General features: G+C 36.8%; 1 protein-coding gene and 1 pseudogene across 2 annotated transcripts; both read right to left on the bottom strand.

The window, feature by feature from the left end:
* Positions 1–331: 331 nt before the first annotated feature.
* On the bottom strand, positions 332–6,604 carry LOC148836532 (uncharacterized). 2 transcript variants are annotated; one of them, XM_088914458.1, is made up of 2 exons: positions 6,533–6,604; positions 332–1,777 (listed from the first exon to the last, which is right to left on the bottom strand). In XM_088914458.1, the coding sequence occupies exon 2, from the start codon at positions 1,767–1,769 to the stop codon at positions 738–740; it is 1,032 nt and encodes a 343-aa protein (XP_088770584.1). In that variant the 5' UTR covers positions 1,770–1,777; positions 6,533–6,604; the 3' UTR covers positions 332–737. The 2 variants fall into 2 exon arrangements, 1 of the variants encoding a protein (XP_088770584.1); XR_016090989.1 differs by lacking the exon at positions 332–1,777 and adding an exon at positions 3,417–3,452 and having other exon boundaries at positions 6,533–6,582.
* A 7,030-nt stretch (positions 6,605–13,634) lies between these two features.
* LOC148836531 (uncharacterized) lies at positions 13,635–15,665 on the bottom strand (annotated as a pseudogene).
* Positions 15,666–26,274: the final 10,609 nt, after the last annotated feature.

Genomic DNA, 26,274 nt, shown 5'->3' with positions numbered 1-26,274 from the left:
GTAATTGATTGAGGATGGCGGAAGTGACTGCAATTTAAAAGTTTAATGTTTAAATTATTGACTATGAAGTTAATTAACAGAATTAATAATAAACACCAAAATCTAACCTGTTCTGTGTTTCTTCTATCTTAGCCTACCTATGGCAACTACCTCAAATGATACCCTGAAGGTTTCTGAGTGAAGCCTTAATAATACATTATTATTATTTATCTATCTCTTTTCTAACTACTGCAGTGGGGGAGCTGAAGCCTTTACATACTTTTTAACTTATTAAGTTATCTTAATGTTATTTAATATAAAAAAATGATTAAACAGTGTCTAAACAAGGTCAATGCAATGTCACACTTTATTAAGAAATAAATGAAATCACAGAATAACAATTTTATAAACAGTTGTTTTTTTAAAATGTAAGAATCTATAGATGTAAATGTAATCAATGGTAAACAGATTTAATGATCAGTACTTTTGGTTACATAGGTTGAGATAATTCTTGTCACACTAGCACTTTATCCTACAGTATATTGCTTTGTATTATTCTCCTTCCTAAAACTAAGATAATGATAAACATGACTTCTATCATTCTATTTCTCAGCAAGTAATTTACAAAAAAAGCTTTCTTATTAATAAACCACTTCCGGTATAGATTCAAGCCTCATCCCTAATGCAAGCTACAGTATGACTAACCCTGAAGAACCCTGAAAGATAACACCTCACACATCCAGAGAATCAGCAAGATGTTACTTTCTGGCTGGTGGGAGAGGAATGTCAGTAGGTGGTGTAGGATCATCATCAAATCTCATGTCACGGCATAACAGGACATCTTCCTTGCCAAAGCCAAGCTTGTACTGCCACACATATATTTTTTGGTGGGGCTTCAGAGTCAGGTTCACACTCTCTGCTACTTCAGTTGCCTCTTCCCAGTTTTCGCCTTCTGTGTTGACACTTTTCCCGCCATATTCTGCTGACAATGAGAATTGGAATTTGGCAATGCTTTCAGTCAGAGTCCCTGACTGATACGTAGCGCTCATTGACACTTTCCAGTTGTGCTCTATACTTGACGTCTTGGACTTGACGTAGCCCACTTTCCGGGTTATCTTTTTTTCCCAGGTTATGGGAGTTTCAGAATCATTGGCAATGGTCTTAAGGAGCTCCCATTTCCCAAATGCTGAGCCATAAGTCTCAGCAAGCCCTCCAGGAAGGAAGTTGACTACATCAGGATGAATTGAGAATGTGTCTGCCTTAGTATCTTTGTTAAGGTTATCAGTTTTGTGGTACTGGATTCCCCACTGATCTTTTGGCTTGACAAAGTAAGTGTAGCTCTTTGTGCCCCAGTAATACAGGCCATCCTTGCAATTGGGATGCAGGGTGTATTCTACTGCATCACTATCTTTGTTCATATTGGAAGTTCGGCGGTACACGCCTCTGCTCTTAAAGATAATATAGAAATTTCCATAAGCAGACAGATAGTGGTCACCTCCACGACAGTTTGGGTGGAGGTCATACACCACAGCATCTGTGTCAGCAGTCATATTGGACACACGGCGATAAACGTTGCCCTTGATGATGTAAAATGTGTTGTTGTCATAGGCAAGGTAGTGGTCTCCACCCTGACAGGAGGGGTGCAAGCTGTAAACAGTAAGGTCGGTTCCCTGATGGAAATTTGTTGACCACATGTAACAGCCAAGATCAGAGCGTACTATATAATAATTTGAATCCACACCACAGAAATCAACACCTTTGGCTTTGCTCTTTGGGATGATGCCTTCCATCTTCTTTTCTGAAAATTGAATGAACATAAAGATTAAGTCACCTAAAACAACATCAGGATTTTCATGGTTGTGTTAGGATTTGCTACATTTTTACAGTGTTAAGTCAAGTCTAGTCACTCTTTATTGCAACAGCGTAAAGAGCACTTTATGCAGAGCTGTCTAGTTATCCGAAGTATTATCATCCTGTCATTAACACAGAATATCCAAACCAAGTGTTTTTTCATTTGGGTGTATAAAAGAAAATCTGCAAAAACATTAAATCACAGCCCACAGGATCATAGCCCATAGGATGATGGGTATGATAGTGATTGAACATTCACTATTCCAAGTATCAATTAATTGACACGAGATCCTGACATTTTGCCTTTCATACTTTTACACAATGTTGAAAACATTTTACACAATATATAAACCTGCAGTTTTCAAACTTTGTTGTATTTCTTCCCAATATACACATAAATACAATAAACACCAAGAACCACCTAACCACATCTTTATGCAAATTGTAGTTACAATATATTTTAATACAAATGTCACAAATTGGGGGTACCCAGCCAGGCACAAAATGTTACAAATTGCGGACAGAAACAGACCAAAAGAATAATTCCCTCTCTACAGTATATTTAGAAATTATTCAATCTTAGATGCATGGAATAACCATTTAATAAAAATTGTAATTGGTGTGCATAATTGAATACAATACCAGAATGTTTGTAAGCAACTTCGAGTTCTGCTCTACATGCTGTTATAACTGTACTTGTGCCCTGTGTAACCAAATTAGAACATTTAACTCCGTTTTTTCAACTTTATAAAATAATCCAATAAAATTAACAGTTCTGTTTATGTGGACTGCACATATCTTTAGTTACTCTTTTGTTTTCTTTCCAACCAATGACATTTAAAAGAGCATTATTTTTTCACAACTTATATTTAAATAATATGTATTACCTAATTGCCTTTTAAGAAATCTTAGCTTTTTGTATAAGTGCAATTACGCACTAGCTAGAATATGGCACAACTGTGGTGTACATGAGTTTATACTGAAGGAATTACAGTTCATGCAGGTATTTTGCATAATTACCTCTTATGACAATATATAGCAGAACAGTACAAACAGTACAAACAGTTTATTGGTTTAAACTTTTCTTTGATTAAAGAAAAACTCTTTATAGAGTGCAGACTTGTATCAGCTACAATGCGAATTACAGCATGTGACAGACAAAGTCATTTAAATCCCTACTCAAAATGTATTTTAATCTGGCTTCTTTTTTTCTATTTTACATTTTTATTTGCTTTTAAATACAATGTTTTTAAAGCCACTATGTATAATATATTTTTATAACCACAATTATTTAACATTTATTACTGTTTATACACAATTACTAATGATTCTGTATAATGTATGTAGTTAAAAAAATAACTGTCAGTTATACAGTATCATGACATATATAGTCATGAGATATAGTATCTCATTTGGAGTTGTGGTAGCATTATGATAACACTTTCCTTTCTCTGCAATGTACTGTATTTATTGTATTCGATTAAATTGTGTTGCTAGCACCGTAGGCATACAGTATGATTAGCACAGAAAAGCACTACTTCCTTAATAAACATTTAATACTGTAATGATTTGTCTGAAAAACTCACGAGCTGCAGTACTTCAATGATTCACTGGGTGGCAGACTGCAATTTAAAATTTTAGCAATTTCAGTTATTTTTATTTTCAGTTTTATTAAATTTTACAAGGTAATCACAGATAAAACATTATTTCATTGTTAAACTCTTAAAAATGTAAAAAAGAGATAAATTAAAATGAAATTAAGGAAAAGACAAAAAAAAATCAGGCACAGCCACAGCTATATTACAGTTTACCATAAAACAGTGCACTGAAAAATTGGGAATTGGATAAAGAAAAATTATGTCATTTTTTAATCTGTAATTTAATCAGGTTCAGAAAGCTTGAGATGGGTTTACATATTTTCTATTTAAATAAAATTAGTTTGGGTGTCAAATACGCAGCCTATGTATTTAGCTACGTCGATACAGCGCATGCTAATACTTGAGTGGACACGAGGGCTACTATGCATAAACCATTGTATAGGAATGCGTTCTATGAACCTACAGTAAGTGACCAATTGTATTAAAAGATGTTTTTGGCAAATAGGGAGGTAGGAGGATATGCATGATTATGGAACACTGCCAATCTTGTAAACACAGGAAAGTGTGATAGATAGAAATATATTTAAGGACTGTTCTAGGTTAATTACTTTGAGTAAAAATACACTGAGCATCTCTGTGTTTCGCTCCCATGCACATGAAATAAAAACAGTTCCACATTCACCAACAGAACAATTGATCGAAAATGAATACCTCGGTTATACTGCATCTTGTACTGCATTTTTTTATATTGTTTACTGACAGAGATTGTTGAAGGCAACAGAAGAATAGCTTTCCAAGTATCACTATACAGCACCCCAGTTGTCAGATCCAAGTTATCTGTAAGCATTTTAGGGAAACTGCCTCATGCAAGTTACACAAGAGAGTGTAAAACCTGAATAAAAACTTATTTGAGTTCCCACTCAACACCATTGAAAAAAACAACACCATTGTTCTTGATGCCCACATAATGTGTGACCTGGAGATACTTGTCAGTATATCGTACTCTTGTTAGTGTCTTGTTATTATATTTTACTGTACTTGGAGACACTCAAATAATTTACATTTCCCTCTTCCAAATAGGTCAGAAATTCTATTTGAATTTAAAGTGTAAATTTCTATTTGAATGTAAGGTGGGAATCTGTCAGCTTTTTAGGTGGTATTTCAGGGTAGGTCAGCATTGCCTACTTGTGAAGATAATATTCTGTATAAAGAGAGGAACAACAAAATAAGAATTTACAGAGTACAGATGTAAGATTTTGGGAGTCACCTGAATCCTAAGGTATGTGATGCCCTTGAGGTTCCAGTGGAATGGTTTAATATTAGGTTGGTCCTAATGGTTTAATATAGGTAGCATATACAGAGTATACTGTACCACCATAAGCTGGTATAATTATAGTATATAAAACATCATTTTCAGCTTTTATGTCAATACATTATTAAGCTGTGACCTGCAGTAGCTACTTTAATTTCCATTCCACTTTGTCTATTCTTTTAATTATCATGTCCATTTTATTTGATAAAACATCAGAGTTCTCAACTCGCTGCAAGTTTAGAGTATAGCATTTCAGCAATTGTTGTTGTTACTCAGTTTGTTGATCCTAATTAAAGAATGTTATTGTGTAAGAAATATTTTTCCTTGTTGTATCAAGTGAAATTTAGCTCCAATGGTAATATTTCTGTAAACCAGGTAATAATTAAAAAATATCTGTTAATAGGGAGGCCCCATATCTTTCCTTATATAATGTTTTGTTTTTCATTGGGTACTATATATTTCATTACAGTTAACCTAGAAGAGAAAAAAACAATTCTTCTATGTTAAAAGTTCAGTTAATAAAGGATAATGAACCAGTATCCTTGTTTTATTGACACATAAGGTAAAGCCACACTTCTTAAACCTTAAATAGTTTAGTATTCATGGAAAAGAAATACATATCCAGTCCTTAAGAGCACAAATATCTTGCATTTTGTGACTTTTAATAATAAAAATAACAGTTTTCATATTAGAGAAAGAATGAGTGAACACTTTGGACTTTAAAACAGTGAAAATTTGGGGTATTATTCACTGGAAAAAGTGACTTTAAACTACTGTCTTAAAACATATTTTTATTAAGGTAGTTTTTTGTTCCTGTGAATTATAAGACAAGTGAACGTGTGTAAGATGAACACTTTAATACATTTAATATTTTAATTTAGTATAATAATTTAATGAGCTAATAAAACATGAATACTTAAAAGCTGATAATTATAATTGAGATTAGTGTAAGTGGAGACATTTTATTAGGGCAGCACTGTGGTGCAGTGGTTAGCAGCTCTGGAGCCCTAGGTTTGAGTTCGGATCCAGGATGCTATTTGTGTGGAGTTGGTAAGTTCTCCCAGTGTTTATGTTATTTATCTGATCTGATGCTGTGCTTTCCTCTCAGACTCCAGAGACATACTAGTGGGTTAATGGACTTCTGGGGAAAAATAATTGGTCTCTGGTATGTTGTGGTTGAGTGTGCTTTGTGTCCATTGCTTGCTGGATTAGGCTCTGGCATCACCTTTAGCCCCATTCTAAATAAAGTGGTTAGAAAATGCATGGATGGACAGTATTATAAATCTTCTATTGACTTCATTCATTTGCATTAAAATACTAGTAGTTTATAGAATTTTTTTGTATGCTTAAATTTTGTTTTCCCATAAATGTGAGTAACATATCACTGGAAAATGTATATCACTTAATTTAATTGTAAACTCAAGGGACTTTACTGATTTCATCCAGGAGTCTTACTCTTTTTTTATGACATTGAGTTTATTTTAAGTTCTTTTTATAACACTGGGGCTCAGAAATGCTTACATCTGAGCAGAACATAATGTAGTGACATTTTGTAAAACATTTAACATTACATATATAAAAGTGTGTACATTTTCCTGCACTTTACAGCTAGTTCTGTTAAATAATCATTATTTTAAAACAAAAAGAATTATTACTTGAATAAGATCCTTGAATACTAATGCAGATAGATGCTTTCAAAAGGTAAAGTGAAATGCAGATTAAACAGAATTGTATCATGCAGATACAGTTATGCAAGACAGGACAGAAATAAAAAATACAAAAAGTTACTTACAGTTATTGTGCTGCAAGATAGAGAGTGAAGTTCAGATTTTCTTCTCCTCCTATAAGTAGTGGCTGATGTAAAATGGGGCATCACTATATATACAGTAAAGGGAAATAATATCCCCACCTGCTAGAAGTGGTACCAGCCAATGAGCACTTAATGACCGGAGACAATGTTCACTGAGAGGTGTGTCAGAGCTTCCCATATCCCTCCCAGGCCATACAGTACATTGTTTCCCAGCACCAGGTTCCAGTTCCTCCTGGGCTCTTATCAATAAATGTTTTAATTTTCCCCCTGGGTCTCTATCAATAAATTGCCAGCTGACAGATACACAGTAGACGCTCCAACAAGTCTTAATTTCACCCCTGGGTCTCTTACAGTATCTAAAATGTTTTTTTTCCCTTACCAGCACCCTCCAGTTTCTCTTTCTCATATAACTTTCCATAATTCTTACATTTATTTCAACTTCTAAATATTTCCTTCCTTCTTTTCATTTATTTTCATTATTTGGTAAGATGATTGGTGCTGAAGGAAAGGGTTAAGAGCTTCTTGGAGCCCTTAACTGTTGCTGGGCAGGATAGGTTGCGTAAGAAACAAGAGGTGTTGTAAACCTAGTTGAGTACACCCTCTGGCAGTGATCCAGCAGAACTGGAACTAAAGTATGCCAAACCTAAACAATCACAAGATGCTCCAGGGCTGGTGGGGGGTGGACATGCAGATTGTAAATAAGCTGTCTGTTTCACGAATGTTCTTGCTTAATACACAGATATATTGATTGCTCCCTTAGGGGATGGGTGGTGGTGCCAATTATCAGGAATCTCTTCATCTTCTTTGCTTAGTCTTATGTGTCTATATGAACAGGGACACCCTGACTCATTTTTTATTGAAAAAATAATAAAATGGCCATACCACTACACCATAAGCAAACAAAAGACATACCACTACACCATAAACAATAATTATAAGTAAAATCATAGAATATTACAGAACCAAAAAACATCAAGCAAACCATACAAAATAAGAAACTTCCATTTTACAAATTAGCACACTCTGACTCATACTTTGAATTTCACTGCTACTTTGTGGCTACGCCAATCCTTTATACATACATAATAAACTCAATGTACCTTAGTCACAGAGAACCTGACTAAAAGTGTTCATTTTCTATATAGTAAAATACTGTATATCTTACCAATGGGAAGATGCAAGGTGAAGAAAAATCAGGAGAGGAAGACAAAAAAAACCAAAACAATTCCTACATTATTAGCAATATTCTGCACTTTTCAAAAATACTTCTAATGGGCTCCATACATGCTTACATTCATAATTTTTTTCACTGTAGGCTATATGATATCTTTTCTTTTATCTGTCTTACAACCTTGTTAAATGATGTTTTGTAAAAATGTTCTGTACTATCCACATGTTTTTCCAAGATTATTTTTTAGCAATGATACAAAGGGTGTGAAATTTATCTCTGTGAACTGGTACTTTTGATAGTTCTAGGATGCAAATAAAAGGAATAAATGAGATTGAAGTCTTTCTTCACAGTGGATGTTCAGAAAGATTGTATGTGCTGACAGATCTACAGTAAATGCAGCAGTGATCCTTTATGAACTTTAAATTTTCCATATATTCCTGTGCCTTTTTTCATTTTTTATCTTTTGCCAGGTTTTGGGGAGTAGAATAAAGTCTATTTAAATTTTTATATAAAAGCAGTTTATTGTGCGTGACTCTGTTGTATAACTGGCATTGTGCCAGACACCACAAAGAGATAAGCTAACCCAGCGAGACACACTACTGTTAAATACCTGTCTGAGTTTGCATTGGGCAAATTGTTAAAAGTCAGAGCCTTCACTTGTATATAATAATTGTCTGTCATAATTTGTTCCTGTAATCATCGAATTGCTGAGAAAATGTTTTTGTAAGATATTAATATCGCATAGTTATAAAATTCTTTCCTTGGGAGAGATGTTTGATTATCACTTATGTGTTCCATCTCACTAACACCTCCCTGAAACCATACTGGCCCGTTGATCGGTTTAGACTGTATACTTAATCTTGGTAGTCTAAAAAGTGATTGATTTAAAGACAATGAGGCATCAAAGGCTAAAGATATCTTGCAGATCTTAGGTATTGTAAATGAAGAAATAATTGATGCTTCAATAAGCAATAGAACTAAACAATGAATAATGTATACTTTTCATTATTTTCTATTATTTATTTGACATTTTTTGGAATGCGGAGAAAATCGTTCCAGGTCCAGCCTTCATGAAAAATGATGCAGAATTGTTTATATCTGTTCAATAACTCAAATATTTATCCAATGTAGAAGTCACATTGTCCTGGATATTTATTTCTAATGTCTGTACTGAGTAAGACACATAAAAAATCTGAAAGTTAGGGTTACATGGGTTGCCCTTCAGTTTCCTCTGGGGACAGTGTTAAATGTTGTGCTTGAAGCATTTTGCTTTTATTTTGGCTGCTTGTACAGGCCTGCATTATACTTATTTAATGGTACATCTGTTCCAGGAGTCTTTTGACATTGAGTCTCCTTTATGCCTGAAGCATAGTTTATATCTAGCTGCCTGTACAGGTCTGTACTGTAGTTATTTAAAGGTGCATCCACTCCAGGAGTGCTTGACAGGAGATAAACTACAAGCTGAAGCGCACTTGGGTTCTGCAGCAGGACAATGATCCAAAACACACCAGCAAGTCCACCTCTGAATGGCCTAAGAAAAACAAAATGAAGACTTTGGAGTGGCCTAGTCAAAGTCCTGACCTGAATCCAATTGAGATGTTGTGGCATGACCTTAAAAAAGCGGTTAAGGCTCGAAAAACCCTCCAATGTGGCTGAATTACAACAATTCTGCAAAGATGAGTGGGCCAAAATTCCTCCACAGCGCTGTAAAAGACTCATTGCCAGTTATCGCAATCAAGCGTTTGCGATAACTGGACCACTCATCTTTGCAGAATTGTTGTAATTCAGCCACATTGGAGGGTTTTCGAGCCTTAACCGCTTTTTTAAGGTCATGCCACAACATCTCAATTGGATTCAGGTCAGGACTTTGACTAGGCCACTCCAAAGTCTTCATTTTGTTTTTCTTAAGCCATTCAGAGGTGGACTTGCTGGTGTGTTTTGGATCATTGTCCTGCTGCAGAACCCAAGTGCGCTTCAGCTTGAGGTCATGAACAGATTGCCGGACATTCTCCTTCAGGATTTTTTGGTAGACAGCAGAATTCATGGTTCCATTTACCACAGCAAGTCTTCCAGGTCCTGAAGCAGCAAAACAGCCCCAGACCATCACACTACCACCACCATATTTTACTGTTGGTATGATGTTCCTTTTCTGAAATGCCGTGTTACTTTTACGCCAGATGTAATGGGACACACACCTTCCAAAAAGTTCAACTTTTGTCTCGTCAGTCCACAGAGTATTTTCCCAAAAGTCTTGGGGATCATCAAGATGTTTTCTGGCAAAACTGAGACGAGCCTTTATGTTCTTTTTGCTCAGCAGTGGTTTTCGTCTTGGAACTCTGCCATGCAGGCCATTTTTGCCCAGTCTCTTTCTTATGGTGAAGTCATGAACACTGACCTTAACTGAGGCAAGTGAAGCCTGCAGTTCTTTGAATGTTGTTGTGGGGCTTTTTCTGACCTCTTGGATGAGTCGTCGCTGCGCTCTTGGGGTAATTTTGGTCGGCCGGCCACTCCTGGGAAGGTTCACCACTGTTCCATGTTTTCGCCATTTGTGGATAATGGCTCTCACTGCGGTTCGCTGGAGTACCAAAGCTTTAGAAATGGCTTTATAACCTTTTCCAGACTGATAAATCTCAATTACTCTGTTTCTCATTTGTTCCTGAATTTCTTTGGATCGCAGCATGATGTCTAGCTTTTGAGGATCTTTTGGTCTACTTCACTTTGTCAGGCAGGTCCTATTTAAGTGATTTCTTGATTGAGAACAAGTGTGGCAGTAACCAGGCCTGGGTGTGGCTAGAGAAATTGAACTCAGCTTTCCAAATATGTGATAAACCACAGTTGATTTATGTTTTAACAGGGGGGGGCAATCACTTTTTCACACAGGGCCATGTAGGTTTGGATTTTTTTTTCCCTTAATAATAAAAACCTTCATTTAAAAACTGCATTTTGTGTTTACTTGTGTTATCTTTGTCTAATATTTCAATTTGTTTGATGATCTGAAACATTTCAGTGTGACAAACATGCAAAAAAATAAGAAATCAGGAAGGGGGCAAACACTTTTTCACACCACTGTATGCTTTATTTAATGCAAATTCTGTTTTTCTCTCAGTGACTCATTGTATCATAATGGTAAATGTGAAATTGTATCCCAGTCCCATTCTTTATTTTATTCTGATAGTTTAAACTGTATTTCTTTTATTTTGGAGAGCAAGGAGGTTTTTGTTAAAATCCTTTGCTTTTTGTTAAAGCTAGCTAGTCTGATTCTCAGGGATTCTCAGGGAGTCTCTAAGTGTGACAGAGGACTCTGTCACTAGGCATGGGTAGCACAGGAAAATCACACAAATACACACATTCCACCGGCCAGTTGCTAGCTACCTCCTGAGGGGGCACACTCAGGGCTTGGCTGGTGACTTCATTTGTTAATTTGAGGCATAGTGGCATCCAGATACATACCCATATAAGCATACATATTGTATAAACCATTTTTTTTATGTTGCGATCGTGTGAATGGACGGCGCTCTCCATTTGTGTGGTACTTATTGTTTGTTTGTTGTTCGAGACTTCCTGGTCCTGTCATGTTGTCAGCCTATGGTGACGCCAATGGTCCAAAACTAACCCCTACTTCTAAAGGCATATTTATAACGTGTAAAGGAAAAACCTCATGCAGGTTTCAATGGAAAGATTCCATTTTTACTTTTACTTGGGGAAAGGGTAAAAAAGGAAGCTGTAAATGTTATTTTTGGATACATCTGTTTTTTTCTTTCTTCTTTTGTTTTGGAAATTATTATGACCAGACTGAATGAATTGTGAAACATTTTGTGTGGAAAATTAAAGATAATTAGGATAATGGTTTATTCCACGGGGAGGGGCTTACAAACGATATACAGTAAGCTGCTCCTCAGCCTAGAAGGTTAGTTGAGTTGGATGTTCGGGAGTGAAGGATTAAGAGTGTCCGAGTACAGTGTGTAGAGTTCTAGATGGATCTTTTTCCTTTTGTTTTAGGAGCTGTTTTATTGTAAATCTTTTTGTATTTTTCTTGTTAGGAAGAAGAGCACTGTAAATAAATTGAACTTTGATGTAACTGAGTGCTTTACAGTGTTGCCATCATTTGGGGAAAAGGACGTGCTCTGGCCACTGCTCGGGCCATTTTGCGACACCATGATTTACTCAATCACATTTTACTTCCATTAGAATTCAAAATAGATTGTTTATATGCATCACAGTGCTACACAGAAATTGAAGCTGACTGCACCACCTAGCAGTTTTAGAGGTGCTAGGAACCTTCTTCCTGCACAAGTTTGTTGTTTTCCCCAGAAACAGCACAGAGGAAGGCAGAAATGAATGAATGAATTGGGGGAACTTGAGGAATCTGCGCTTGTGGTTGGAAAGCTGCAGGTTTGGATCCTGCGGCCGGCAGAGGAATCCTACTCCGTTGGGTGCCTGAGCAAGGTCCTTAACCCCATCTGCTCCAGGGGTGCTGTATTAATGGCTGACCCTGCTCTCTGACCCCGAGCGTCACTCTCCTTGTCAGTGTACCTGTGTGTCTCATGGTGAGCAAGCTGGGGTATGTGAAAAAACAAATTCCTAATGCAAGAAATTGTATATGGCTAATAAAGTGATCATATCTTATCTTATACAGAACTATCAAGATGCACTGTCTTTTGTTCCTTTGTGTTTTGACTTTCCTCTCTGTTCCTGTGTTCCAGGTCTGGTCTCATTCCCCTTGGAGCCCCCACATACTGTATTTAATGTGTCACCTGTGTCTATTAATTGATGGGTTTTGGAAATCCAAGCAGTAGCAGTATGATTCAATCAGTGGAAATTTTCTGCCATACTGTTTGCTCTAGGAAGGCTTGGAATCTAGATTGAAACAGACACAAAAAACAGATTAAATCCCTAAAAATAACTCTGGCCATTATCTGCAAAATAAAAGAAAACACAGCCCCCAAGGGATTGCCACACACCCACTGCTGTCATCCCATGAAGTTCTGCAACTTGAAGTCCATCTGTACAGCACTCTGGTTGGTAAGTGACACTGCAGGCTGGGCTCCCCTCTCCTTTTATTTGTTTAAAGACCTCAGTGAGATCACCTCTTAAATATATTGAATGACGATGAAAAAGGGCTTCTTCCAGTCAATTCTCACATTTCACTAATTTCAGCCCTGTTAAAATGGCCCTGTCCGCTAACAGGCTCTTCCCCAGAGGACTGCTTGCTAGGAGCCCCCCCCAAAAGAGCACGTCTGGCCTGGTCTTAAGAGTAGACTCTCCTTAAGGGTTTGTGCGTTGAATCAGCCTGTCTCTTGGAGCCATCTGACCGGATCTCCCCATTTTGTTTCCTGCCTGGCCTTGAAATGCCAGACCCTACTACCCTGTGAAGTCCACTGGACTTTGCACAGCTCTGTGCTTGGTAGCTCATCCCTTCCATCACCAGTGTAGAAAATGAACACTCTTAATCAGATTTGCCGTGAGTAAGGTTCAGTGAGTTTATTATGTATGCGTACAGGAATGACATTCCACAGAGTAGCCTCATGCAAGAGTAAATACAGAAGATGAAGAGATTGCTGATAAGCAGCACCACCACCCTCCCCCCAGGGAGCAATTAACATATTTGTGCATTAAGCAAGAACATTTGTGAAACAGACAGCTTATTGTACAACCCTGGACATCCATCCCCTACCAGCCCTGGAGCATCTTGTTATTGTTTAGGCAAAGCTTCAGTTCTGCTGAATCACTGCTGGATTTTCTCAACCACATAAACTGTCATCTTCAAAAGGTTGGAAGTTCATGAGCAATTCTGTTTGACTGCATTGGAAAAATACATATTGATAGAAATATAATAAAGAGGTTTCATCTAAATGAATAGGGAAAGAGCCATAAAGATATTTTAAAATGCAGCTGAACACAATGAACACATGCTTAAGCATATTGGATTGGATTCATCATATCTAATTCGACGGTCTTTCTAATTACCTGTATATCTTCCTCGGAGGTGGGAGGCAGCACTGTTTTGAATGCACTTTCGATTTTCTCCATTCTTGATTTTGCAATTTTGTCAAAATCATCTTTACTTTTCAGCACAAGAATTATTATGCCCTTCCCTGCTTCTTCACAACCTTTCTGTAAGTTTGTCCGTTCCGAGTCAAAATCTGGATTACTGGGATCTAAAGCCATGAGTTTCCCCAGGCTGCTGATGCTATCCATCAGGTATGTGTTGGAAATCTCTGTGTAGGACCCAGAGATCATGTTGACCAGACTGGCAATGTTCGAGGCTTGAAATGCATAGTTGTACAGCATGTATTTGAGAAACAACCTGGATGAGTAGTTAAGCTCAGAAGAACTTGCTTTTCCAGCTGTTTTGATTAAATCCGTCAGACATGTGCTCAGGCATATCTTGAGTATATTGGAAATCATTTGAAAAAAGTGTACCATTTTTTCCCACTGCTCCTTCACTTTACCTATTGCATCCAGTCCCTTCATCAGCATCTTAATCATGGTCTTGAGGTCAATCTCCTTCACCTCAAAGCTGCTGTCTGTGGTGAGGATTTCAGTCAGATCCTTGTGGTAATTGCCCAGATTGTCCAAGCTGTTCTGGAACATGTTTTGTGCTTGATCCAGCTGGGCACGGTTTTGCTCTATGCGGAATCTGACATTTTCAACTGCGATTTTTTCTGCACTTTTAACAGTGTCACTTTCCTCTTGATGTTTTGCCAGCTGTGGTGGGGTTACAGTAAATGCAGAGGACCCTGCGTAACCTTTGCTCTGTGAATCAAACTTCAAAGCCAGTCTTCTCAGATTCTTGATATCGTTAATGAGCTTTTGTTTTTGGTCTTCATCACACTTTCCTAGTGGTGCTATACATGTTAGATCAGAGCAGCTTTCAAATGCCTTTGTGTATATTTCTAGTGCTAGTAATTTGGTTCTGCATTCCTCCTGTTTGTTTATAAAGCCTTGAACTCTTTTAACCTGGTCTGCCACCCATTCAGACACTGCATATTCTTTCTTTTGATCATAAAGACTGCCCCAATCTATTTCATCACTGTTGCAAAAAGCAGCAATTTGGTCAACATGGCTCAAGAGAATCTCTGATATGGCAAAAACATTGCCCAGTGCAATGGGATTTGTGAGATTTACCTTCTCTTCTTGGTGGCTTTTAAAGAAATCCAAAATCTGAGGAACACTCCCAAAACCAAGGCACATATTAATTGCATTAGTAAGGCCCTGCACAAAATTCATACCAATAACATTCCAACCATTAGGCAGAAAATACATGGCATTTTTAAATTCTTGCTGAGCTTCTTTTAGCTGCCTCTCCATATTGTCATAGACCTCCTTGGCTCGCTGTTTACCTTCTTCTGTAGCCATTTTCCTCAGCTTGAATTCCTCTATTTTTCTCCTCACTCGTTCTGCTTCTTCACCACAGGCTGCTTTTGCATTCACACAGGCCTCCATCAGCTCTTGGATCAGCTCAATGACAGAGATGGACTTCTTCTCTGTGAGCTCTGACCGTGTTTTACACTCCTCGGCTATAGTGCTGATGTTTTGCAGCTGGTCAGGAATCATGAGCTAGATGAGCTTGTCGTCATCTTGGAGAATCAGTCTGACGGCCATCTTCACACACTCTGGCACGTTGCCAGAGAGGAGACAAATCTGGTCCATGTTCTTGTGGGCCTCATTGAACGCACCCCATCCAGCATTACACACTTGCATGAGACAGGCTCGAAAGGATTCTGGGTAGCGAATGAACTTGTAGCCATCCTTTGGAGGGTTTTTATTGATGGAGAAGTCAGTTTTGGAAGAGATAAAGACTAGCTCTCATAAAATGGCTATTGAAATTGGAACTGGCATCAGAAACTCTTCCCAATTGGCATAGGGTTTCATTATCATCTTGGCGTCATTTCTTACATCTTCTGCTCTGGTGATTGTCTTGATAGTTTTGGATAGTGCCATTGTTCTTCTTTCTTAAAGGAAGACAGAAAAACATCAATAACAATCACATCTGCACCTGTGTGTGAGTTGACCTCTATGAGAGCTATGAGAGTGGTAGAAGGCAACAGTGGTGCCAAAGCTGCCAGGTGTTAGACACCAATGGATTTTTTACAGACTCAGCCACTCATGATGTGCGGCAAAACTCATTGTTGCGATAAACTGGCTTTGCCGTGCTGTGCCGTCCTGTGGTGTGATTTGGCTGTGTGATTCACTGGCCAAAACAATTGATAGGTGGCACTTGTGGTGAATTACATGTTAGCGAAACAATTTTTTCATTCAATCTGTTTCACTACTATACTTCGTTAAATCCATGTAATATGGAATATTAATATGGAATCATGTAAATAAAGGGAAATTTTTGTAGCTGAAAATAAATAGTTTCTGAATGTCTTCAATTATATTAATTTATTAATATACTGTACATATAATATATTTATTTAGCTGGCTGTGGTAGGGTATTCCAGTTTTTTCATAAACATCTGCACCAAAATCTTTAACTTGGTCACTTGTGGTTATTTTGTTAATATTTTGACAGGCTTGTTCTAACCACATTTGTGTTGCGTTTAGATTACTGAGGGTTTTCAATGAGCACCAGGAGTCTGTTTCACAAAGTCATATAACTCAGCCAGATAACTTTAGTGTAGAAATCGTTAAAAGTCTGGATTTTTTGTTTCATAAGGCAAGATCAGATTGTATTCAGTTAAGCAACTACAGTAGCTCCTGGAATTCATCTCTGAATTGGCCATCACATCCAGGTGGGTACTGCACATTGGTGGTGGTGGAGGGGAGTCCCCATTACCCTTAAAGTGCTTTGAGTGGAGAGTCCAGAAAAGGTGATATATAAGTGTAAGGGTTGTAGTAGTAGTATCCTGTAATTCCTGCACAGCTGACTGCAGTCCACAGCTGCAGCTTAAACATCTCCTGATGCATTTTGAATACACTTGGGATGCATCTATAGATAATTTCATTTTTCTGCATTAATAATAGGTGAGAGGAGGTGGAGAACCATAAGAAAGATGCAGCCCACTGCTGGCAAGTCATAGAAATACCTTCAGAGTCCCTTAAGCTCATAGGGGCTAACTGCCGGGCATATGGAAGCGCCTGAATGTGCCTGAAATAATGGCGTTATTTTACACCCGGGCTGAGAGCAGCTCACATCCTGATGTTGCCAGCACAACCCGGGCGACTCACTCAGGACTCATCTCTTAAAGGCAATTAATTTTTTAGTCAGGTGACCCTCCCAATCCCAATCAGTCAATTAAGCAGACTATTGAAGGCTTTCCCCACACTTATTCAGTATATATAATATATATTATAATTATATTCAATTTATACCAACCCGCCTTTCCTATTTTAACATCTGCATTCACTCCAGCCACTCTGCTGCCCTATTTTCAGCTCATATTAATCATACAGATCCACTTTCAATCAGCCTGCATTATTACTTCATCACCTCTCAATAAAACCTCCCTCCCACCAGGTTTTTTGAAGACTTCCGAAACTCCTCTGTAAAACTGCACTTGGAGCATGATTTTCCATTCACCATGGCCCTGAAACTTCAGGGACCACAGAATAACAGTTTTATTTTAAGAATGAAAGCAGCCCAAGTGCTACTTTCTACAGCACACTGTTTGTGTGATTAAAGGTGGCCAACTCCTTTTATGTTTGGTATGGTCTGTTTTAAACAGAACAGGAAGTATTTCCTTCACAGCATATACTGTAGTTTCAAAGCAGCGGCCATGTGAATCGAAACAGTTCCCAACATAACCAAACAGCACCATACAGTACAAATAAATTAATGATATACTGTACAAATATAGTCTGTATTTAGATAGATACTTTATTGATCCTGTGAGGAAATTTGCAGTTTTTTGTTTTTTTGCTTTTTCTTTAGATAGAAAAAACAGTGAATTTAAAAACAGTATATTTTATACTGTATAATGTACAGTGTATACAGTATTATATTGCATGTTTTTAAAGCCCATACAGTATGTATTGAATGTATTTCTTATAATCTAACTAATTTTCCTAATTACTGGTTACTTAAATTAGCATTAAGACGATTTCGATTATTTGAATGCCTATGTAAACCTGAAAAAAAAACAAGCGGACTATAATGATAAACTGTTTATATATAGTACATCCAACTGAGTAATTCTGCTTCGTGAAACAGCCCTACTTTTATTTTTAATATTAATTTTATACATCACAGTATATTTAACATACTAAACTTAACATAATAATAACATATTATTAACATAATAAACTAAAATAAAAAATTAAAATAATAATATGGTATACAAAATACAATTTTGTAATTGGAGAAAAATTATTCCCAAATTGCTTGGCCTTGGCTGGAAGTCAAACACAGGCATGGGAGACGAGAATTCTTGTACTAAACCACCAATACCTCACAGTGACGAGGTTATGGTACACAATCATAAGTCATTCCTTCGGTCACTGAAAACTACTAAACTGTTTTTTTTTTGTTTATTTTCTTCTAACTATTATATGTTTTAAAACCACTATGTATAATATATTTGATCAAAACCTCAAATATAATTATGCTTTCTAATTACTGTTTATACACAATTACTAAGAATTCTATAGATTGTATTTAATAAAAATATTTTAGCGTTACTGCACAGTACTGTGACTAGCACAGGAAAGCACTAATGGATTACAGATTTACATGTAATTGTTAAAATAAGATTAACTATATGTGAGACACAATGGTTTATTAAGGATTTACTGTGTCACCTGGTGGTTTTACAGAGTAGTGTTGTCCTGCATCAGATTATTTGAAATAATACAAAGGTGTTAGGTGTTATCTTTCAATGTACCATGGAATGTGTGCTGCATTACACCTCAAGCAAACATTCTGAATGGCTGCATCATCTCAATTTAAAACTCCAATGAAAACATAGCCTCACGATCACATGTACAGTATGTCAACTAGTCTGAGTAAGATACACAACCACCTTCATTTCACACAGCAAATTTAAATTCCTTTGTAAGTCTTAGTATCCTATGTTTTTTTAAGTTTTTTGATTTGCCAACCCTATCTGCTATACCTAATGCCAAACTGACACAGATACAATAGGGATTAATATAAAAAGATTCTATTCTAGCTGAAATTACATTAAAAAGGAATAGTAGGAATGGGACAGCCGGTGTAGCGGCAAGGCTTATTAAAAATACAGGAATTAAGTTTGCTGCTCCCTTGCCAGTCCCTCTCTCAGTGGTGCTGGATACATTTGGTTCACTTTTCAGGTGTTTTTCTAGCTGATAGAGTTTCCTGATAAGGAACAACTCCCAGGGCTGAGATTCTCCAGCCACCCTAATAAATGGTAATCTCTGGCGCTTTACTGTCTGGGAGGTTCCTTGGGAGAGTCTCATCCCAGGTTGTTTACAACCCTAATGTCAGAGAGCACTGTTACTCATCCTCCACCTCGATCAGCCAATCAGGAACTGGTAGGGCAGGGTAACCCTACATTTTTCTGATTATTAAACAAATGGGATAGGTGTGGCATTCTGCTTTGTTTTTAATGATGCAGAACTTTGTACAGAATAAATATTCAATAGTTTTTCTACAAAGCATGTCAAGTGTGTCTCATTCTGTCCTAAAACAATTACTTTTAAAGATGCTAACAACCAAATATCGTTCATGATGGCAATGCAGAAAGAATATACTGTACAATTGGAGTTACTTGTATAACTATTTTTCATAAGATTTTAACTTACCTTGTTATACTGAATCTTGTATAACAAAGTAGATATAGGACAAATATGTACTTGTTTCCTGAAAGAAAAGGACAGTCCCAATAGCAGAGTTCATGTTTGTAAACCACCAGATGACCACTGGCTACCACCAACTTCATCCACCCACTCCTCTAAGGTTGGTCCTGGTATCCCTGTTGCTGGTGACCTATTTTCCAGGGTGGACCCTATGAGGATAGCTAGATTCCAGGCAACTTGTCCTCACAGGACAGGATAAAGAGCTCAGTGATCCTGCAGCCTTGGAGTAGAGCTGATATTTCTCGGCATCGAGAGAAGCTAACTTACAAATTTCAGGAAACTGGACTAAAGGTTCCCAAAGGGATTTCATTTACACATTTTCCTTACACAAACCACTCAGAAGTGACCCCATGGGTGATCAGGAAGGAATCCATGAAGGATCATGCAGGAAGGATCCCATTCTGGTGGGATAGAACCAGTCTGTATGTAAGAAGGACTTCAACCAAAGAAAAACCCTGTAACTTGCAAGTCAATGATAATTTTGCCTGATCAATGAAACTTGATATAGTAGAATGTCTTTCAATCTGAATAATCCATTCAGGATTAGCTGTTATACACTGGAACAAACCAAATGTCAACCCATCCTTTACTCGATTGGATATGAATCAGTCTATGTAAATAATATTTAATTCAGGATAGCAATTATATAGACTTGACTTGGAGAATATGGATGTTTTTTTTAATTAAAAAAGACTGATTTAACTTAAGAGAATAGATATAAAACAGTTATTAGCAAAGTATTTCAACCCTGCTGCTATTCATATCATTGTAATCCCAGAGTGAATGACGAACTATTTGTGTCAAGACAGATTGATTAATATATATCGATTCCAAAACAGTATATTATTAGTCTTGTTTTTTTTGTTGGAACAATAAAATTGTATATTGTATATTTTTATATTTATGTGCAGCCATTTCTTTTCATTTTGTCCAATTGGTTCCTCATAATGAACTACATTTATGGCAATTTATTTGATTGGAAAATTTGCTTCTCTGAATCAAATCTTTAGTCTGAAAAGACAAAACAAGCTTGCCAAAACCAAGAGAATGTACAGTATCATAAATGTTAAAATGTATTTTTGTCAGGTATTCTTTCATTGGAAATTTTGTGTTGAATGGAGTGCTGAATGAGTATGAATTCAGGCTTAAGTGGCCTGAGTTAGAAACAACTAAGAAATTGTGTCTTTATTTGTTAATATGCCTGTGCATCCATTGCCCATTGCAAGAATTTGAAAAGTTAAGTCAGTTATTTTCAAGTTTAGATACCATTCTATTTTGGGGAAAAGCACAGCATACTGTATAGCCATACTGTATATGTCAGAAAAAAATGTCTAGAAAACATTGAAATAACTATTTTATTTAAGTATCATTTCTGCCCTAAAACACAGCCATGCCATGAAAAACTGATGACATTATAAGGGAATCCTAACCTTAACCCTAGCAAGGGGTTGGGCTAGGTTAGGGTTAGGGTTTAGATATTTGTCAATGCCTTCTCACAATCTTCCACTCATTTGATTGGAAAATTTGCTTCTCTGAATCAAAACAACCATGCCAAAACCAAGAGAATGTATCATGAATGGTAAAATTATTTTCTGTCAGGTATTCTTTCAAATTTTGTGTTGAATGGAGTGCTGAATGAGTATGGGTTCAGGTAAAGTGGCCTAAGTGTCAGAAACAGCTATGAAATTGTGTCTTTATTTGTTAATATGCCTGTGCATTCATTGTCCATTGCAAGAGTTTGAAAAGTTAAATCAGTTTCTTTCAAAGTTTTGCTTGTAGCACAGTTTAGAGAACATTCCATTTAGGGGCAAAGCGCTGTACTGTATGCATTTGAAGATTTGGATCACTGTCAATTAAAGATTGCTACTTGACAGGCTTGTCTTATCTTCACTGAAACAAAGCTTTACAGAAACTGTTTAAAGTTATAATAATAGTGAAAAACACTATAGAGTATTTAGTAATATGATCATGTTCAAAACACACAAATACCATAGCATCTGGGTGTGTCTTTGATATCTAATACTTTTGCTTACATGTACACTGTTACTTTTATAGATACCAGGAGACAGAGACTGAGAGGGACAGAAAGCAAACTGTGTCAGGAGAACTTCTGTGTGTGATCAGCAGAGGACGAGATTAAATGTCAGCAGTGTGAGAAAATCCGAGGTCAGAAAGTTGTGATATGAGAGTAGAGTAATCCTCAAAGTTAAAGGCACAAAACTTAACATAAGAATATAGTATTCTCATGTTCCACAGATTTCCAGTTCAACTGTCATTACTGATTTACTGTACAAATAATCTGTACAGTAATGAAGAGATTATTTGCACAAATTTCTCCAAAGACACATCTTTCATGTTCCATAAAACAATTACAGAGAGCAGGTTATTAACATAGTGCTTGATATTTCTTCTGATAAAGCATGAAATATAATCTTACTGTACAGATGTGAACTGGCGCATATACTGTAAATCATACTGATGCAGTGAATTTTATAAGCAATAAATAGTGCAGAATTTAAATTCTTGTTCCAGAAACAGTAAGCATGAGCTCCTGTTTCCTTTTTAATTTAATATTGATAAAGATTTGAACAGAGCCTCACAACATTTCTGAAAGTAAAATAAATTATTACACCCAAAAATCTAAGAATTACTTTACATTTTAAAATGTTGTCATTTAAAAACATTTCAATTAATTTTATTAAACACATAACATTATTTTTGTACGTTTTGTCATGCAAAGGAAGTACAGTAACATAACATACCTTTTGAAATGGAATACCACAGTCAGACGACCTAGAGGATTGATTCCAGCAAGGTTAAGACGTGCTTTTATAGAGACTCACAACATAGAAGCAGGGTTGTGTCCAATTCTGTGTCCAATAGAAATCTGTTTCTTCTGCACATATGCAGAAGTTTCTCATGGCTAAGATAACTCATGATGTGTCAAAGTGTGTGCACAGCATCTCCAATCAGGAAGCAATCTGTGAGAGTTTAATTCAATGTTGTTTTAGAAACAGCTTTGCTAAACTTTTAAGATGTTTAAAATATATTAATTGTATATTATAATTATTATATTAACTGTTGGGTATGGTGGGACAATGGTTAGCATAGCTGCCTCTTCCAGACCTGGGTTGCTACAAGCTCGGAGTTTGTACAGGTTTGTTATCCCAGTGTTTTGCAAGAGTTTCCTCCCATAGTCCAAAGATATACTTTGGACTATACCAAGGATATAATTGGCTTCTGGGGAAAATGGCCCTATGTATATGTTTCTGTATTTGTGTGTCTGGCTTTGATGGACTGGCATTCCATCCTGGGCGTACTCTGTGTTGCACCTGTTGCTTGCTGTGATGATAGGCTCTGGCTCCCCCTTGACCCTGAATTGGAAGAAGTGGTTAATAAAATTGATACATTTTATTAATTGATAAATGGATGATCCATATGACCTGTTAATAATATAGTTTTAAGTAGATTTGTTTACATTGCTCTGCTTGTGATTATTAAATGGAGAACACCAGGCTGTGTGGCAGAAATAAAAGAGTGAATTTGGGATCCTAAATATCTTTCTCTGAAATTACCGTTTCTAAATTTTGACCCAGATACTGTATTTCATATTTGACATAGGCCATGAACAGAATGGTCACTTCCCCAAGTATGGTGGTATTAAAAAAGATCTCAAATCTGATGAGGAATTTAAAAGCCTGACTGTGTCTGATTGATTGCTACACACAGAAAGGGCCGGGTTAATACATACTGAGCAGTGACAGAAGTGCTTCATAGTACAATTGGAAGGAAAAAATTAAATGAAAAAAGTAAAATCTGTACAATTTGCTTTAATCCTTAACAATGCAGAATAGCATCACATTTCGTTAACTTGTTAAATTCTGAAGGTAGAAAGGCATTAAGGGTCACAGAAAGTGTGTACTTAAGATTAGGAGTCCAGATTCTGAGGTTCACAGTAAACAAGGAAAGATTCTCAATTCTATGAAAAATAAAATGTCAGTGCAATGTCTTTAAAAGACTTCTGTATAACAAAGAAGTCTTTCTATTAATAATATTTTTCTCTGTCCATATGAATTCTGAGGATGCTGAAAGAAGTGTTTCTATGGAAATGAGTATAGTGCAGTGCAATATACGAGGCAAGCATTGCTCATTGTGTAAAATTATTACATAATTGTGTTTTCAAGATCAATAATAATGTAAATAACTGGTATACAAGCATCATCCTAGTGAATGAAGAATAAATAATTACATTTCCCTGTACAACCTCTGGCATTGTGTGGTTAGAAATTGTGCTGGCTTTGTTAAAAATGAAAAATGATGTGCACGTGAAGACACTAAAATGCAGAAACACAAATACCCATTTGTTCATTAGAAACAGGAAAGAAAACAATTATTTGAAAATTCAGCGAGCCACTTTCTTTCGGTAGATTCTGCTTTTTTGAATCAAAGATCAGCATCTCTATTGTTCAGTGTACATCAACAAATAATTGGTGGCAACTGGCATTTAAATACCAAGCTGGGATGATAATATCTGAAGTACCTGGTGGCTCCAATCAGTGGTTCTTACCCCAATGAGACACTCCTGGGAATATTTGACCCTGAGGAGTAGCAGGTCAGCTGTGCTCCTATCCTAGATCATGAACACCTCACCCTATTCTGGAGGATGACCCCAGCAGTCATGTAGAGAGATGTCCTCTCAGCACTCCAGTAAACCGAGAGGTTCTTCTGGAAATCCAACTCTTGCTTTATAGAAACAGGCAACGTTACCTGCAGTACAGCAGGTACTGTATTGTTTTAATGTACTGGTTGTCCTCAAACACTCCTTCACCATCAATCACAAATAAACAACTGGGGAGCTTGATCTTCTCTCTTTATACTGGGTTTCCCGTCTTTCCTGAAGGGAGTTACCCGCTGTATCAGGGAACAACTATGAACTCATGTTTAGTATTGCAGATCCTCATGTCAACTGGATTACACTCTGTAGAAAACAATTTCATCCTCCATTGAATGTTCTGGTTAGACAACATTGGAGACACCAATTCCAAGCCACTGAAATAGAATATCTCCAGACCCTCACTGGTCTTGATTCTCTGTCCATAAATATCAGACACAGGAGTGGAGACGAAAGTCCTGAATCAATTACACATCACATACACTTCAATTAAAATAATAGCAGTGGGGAATTACTTTCTGAAGACATTCAGATAATCTAACTGAATCTAATAAACTTGTGGAAAATTATATGATCATAACAAGTAGGACTTGTGCTTAAATGTGTTTTACTCTGAATTTTAACACAGCTGTAGAGAAGAAAACCTATACACTTGAACATGTGAGGTAAAAATATTATTTTTTATTTATATGTATATATTTGTACTATATACAATATAGTATTGTACAATATATTTGTACATTGCACATTGTTACCAAAGGCTGTAGATCTGATTTATAATGTACATAATTTGGCACTAATGAGTAATATTTAGGAAAATAATTATCACAAAGCAGTCAGGTTAATTACAATAAGTCATATTAATATTCCCCCAGCAAAAAACAACACTATGAACATTAAAATGAGTGGGGAAAATACTATTCTAGCTAACTGCTCATAACAATTCCTTCTAAAGCACATGACACACAGTGAGTGCTGACACTAGGGTTACACAGAAAAAAAGGTCACAAAAAATAAAAGGAGTTCCTATAGAAATTCAAGAATAAATTGAAGAGTTAATAGAACCCTAAATAATATATAATAAAATCACATTTCTTTCAAGACTTTCTGAAGTCGGTGGGTTTATTGGCTAAGGAAACCATACTGTTAGACTTTATACCAGAGCTTAATTACCAAAGATATGAAAACCTTTTGTAATGAAATGAAGAAACTTTGGAGAATCACAAAATTATTTCCCAATTTAACAAGAAAATTTAAACATACAGTATTGGTCCCATCTTATTCTGTGTGTGCTGAAGGTACAGTCTCTAGATATGGGTACTGTACAGTATATTGTATTGAGTGAATACTGCAGTATATCTGATGCCTGGATTGCTACAGTATGTGCTGTAATGCCAATAGACTGCATTTCAGTAATCAATAATAATGTAAAAAGCCTGGAAAAAACGCATAAGGCCAATTAATAAACTTCATGCCTCTGTATTTCCTAATTTAAAATATTAAGTACATGCTTGCTTAAAAAAACGGTTGAACTCTAAGCGAGGAAATTGAATTACATCCAAATGAGCATCACCATGTTTTTTTTTTAAAAGAAAAACTGCAAGGGCTGACAGTCCTCATGTGGTGCTGTGGCCGGCCAGGTACCTGGCAGCTCAGCCCCACACTCTGGGAGCACTGCTAACCAGCTCTGGTGGTCCTTCCCTTGCTCTCCAGTCTGCACTGTGTCCACCCAGCCTGCTCTCTGCCCAGGCATCCCCCACTGGACTCAGCTTCAGCCTGTCAGCCACTCTGCCTGTCTTATGTCCTGACCAGCCCCTGGGACTCTCCACTTTCTGCACCTTCTGCAGTGCTTAAAGAAATGCAGTATGGGGAAGCAGCTACTCATTAACTTTTACCGCAGCAACATACTGTAGAAGTCTCCCCACTAGTGGTATCACTGTGTGGTACAGCAATACTACCATGCATGACAAAGACACACTACAAAGGATTATAGGATGTGATTTACCATCAATCCATGAAATTCATATAATCTGCGGTCACAATAAAGCCCAATCCATCATTAAGGATCCCAACCATCCCGGCCACAAACTGTTCTCGCCC

The sequence above is a fragment of the Atractosteus spatula genome, chromosome 4 (genome assembly GCF_055471065.1).
Source record: "Atractosteus spatula isolate fAtrSpa1 chromosome 4, fAtrSpa1.hap1, whole genome shotgun sequence".
Taxonomy (NCBI): domain Eukaryota; kingdom Metazoa; phylum Chordata; class Actinopteri; order Semionotiformes; family Lepisosteidae; genus Atractosteus; species Atractosteus spatula.
The sequence above is the reverse complement of the archived record's forward strand: the minus strand, read 5'-3'. Positions and strand labels throughout refer to the sequence as shown.

Coding starts and splice junctions, on each gene's coding strand:
- LOC148836532 (XM_088914458.1), bottom strand. CDS start 1,769: ATGGAAGGCATCATCCCAAAGAGCAAAGCCAAAGGTGTTGATTTCTGT.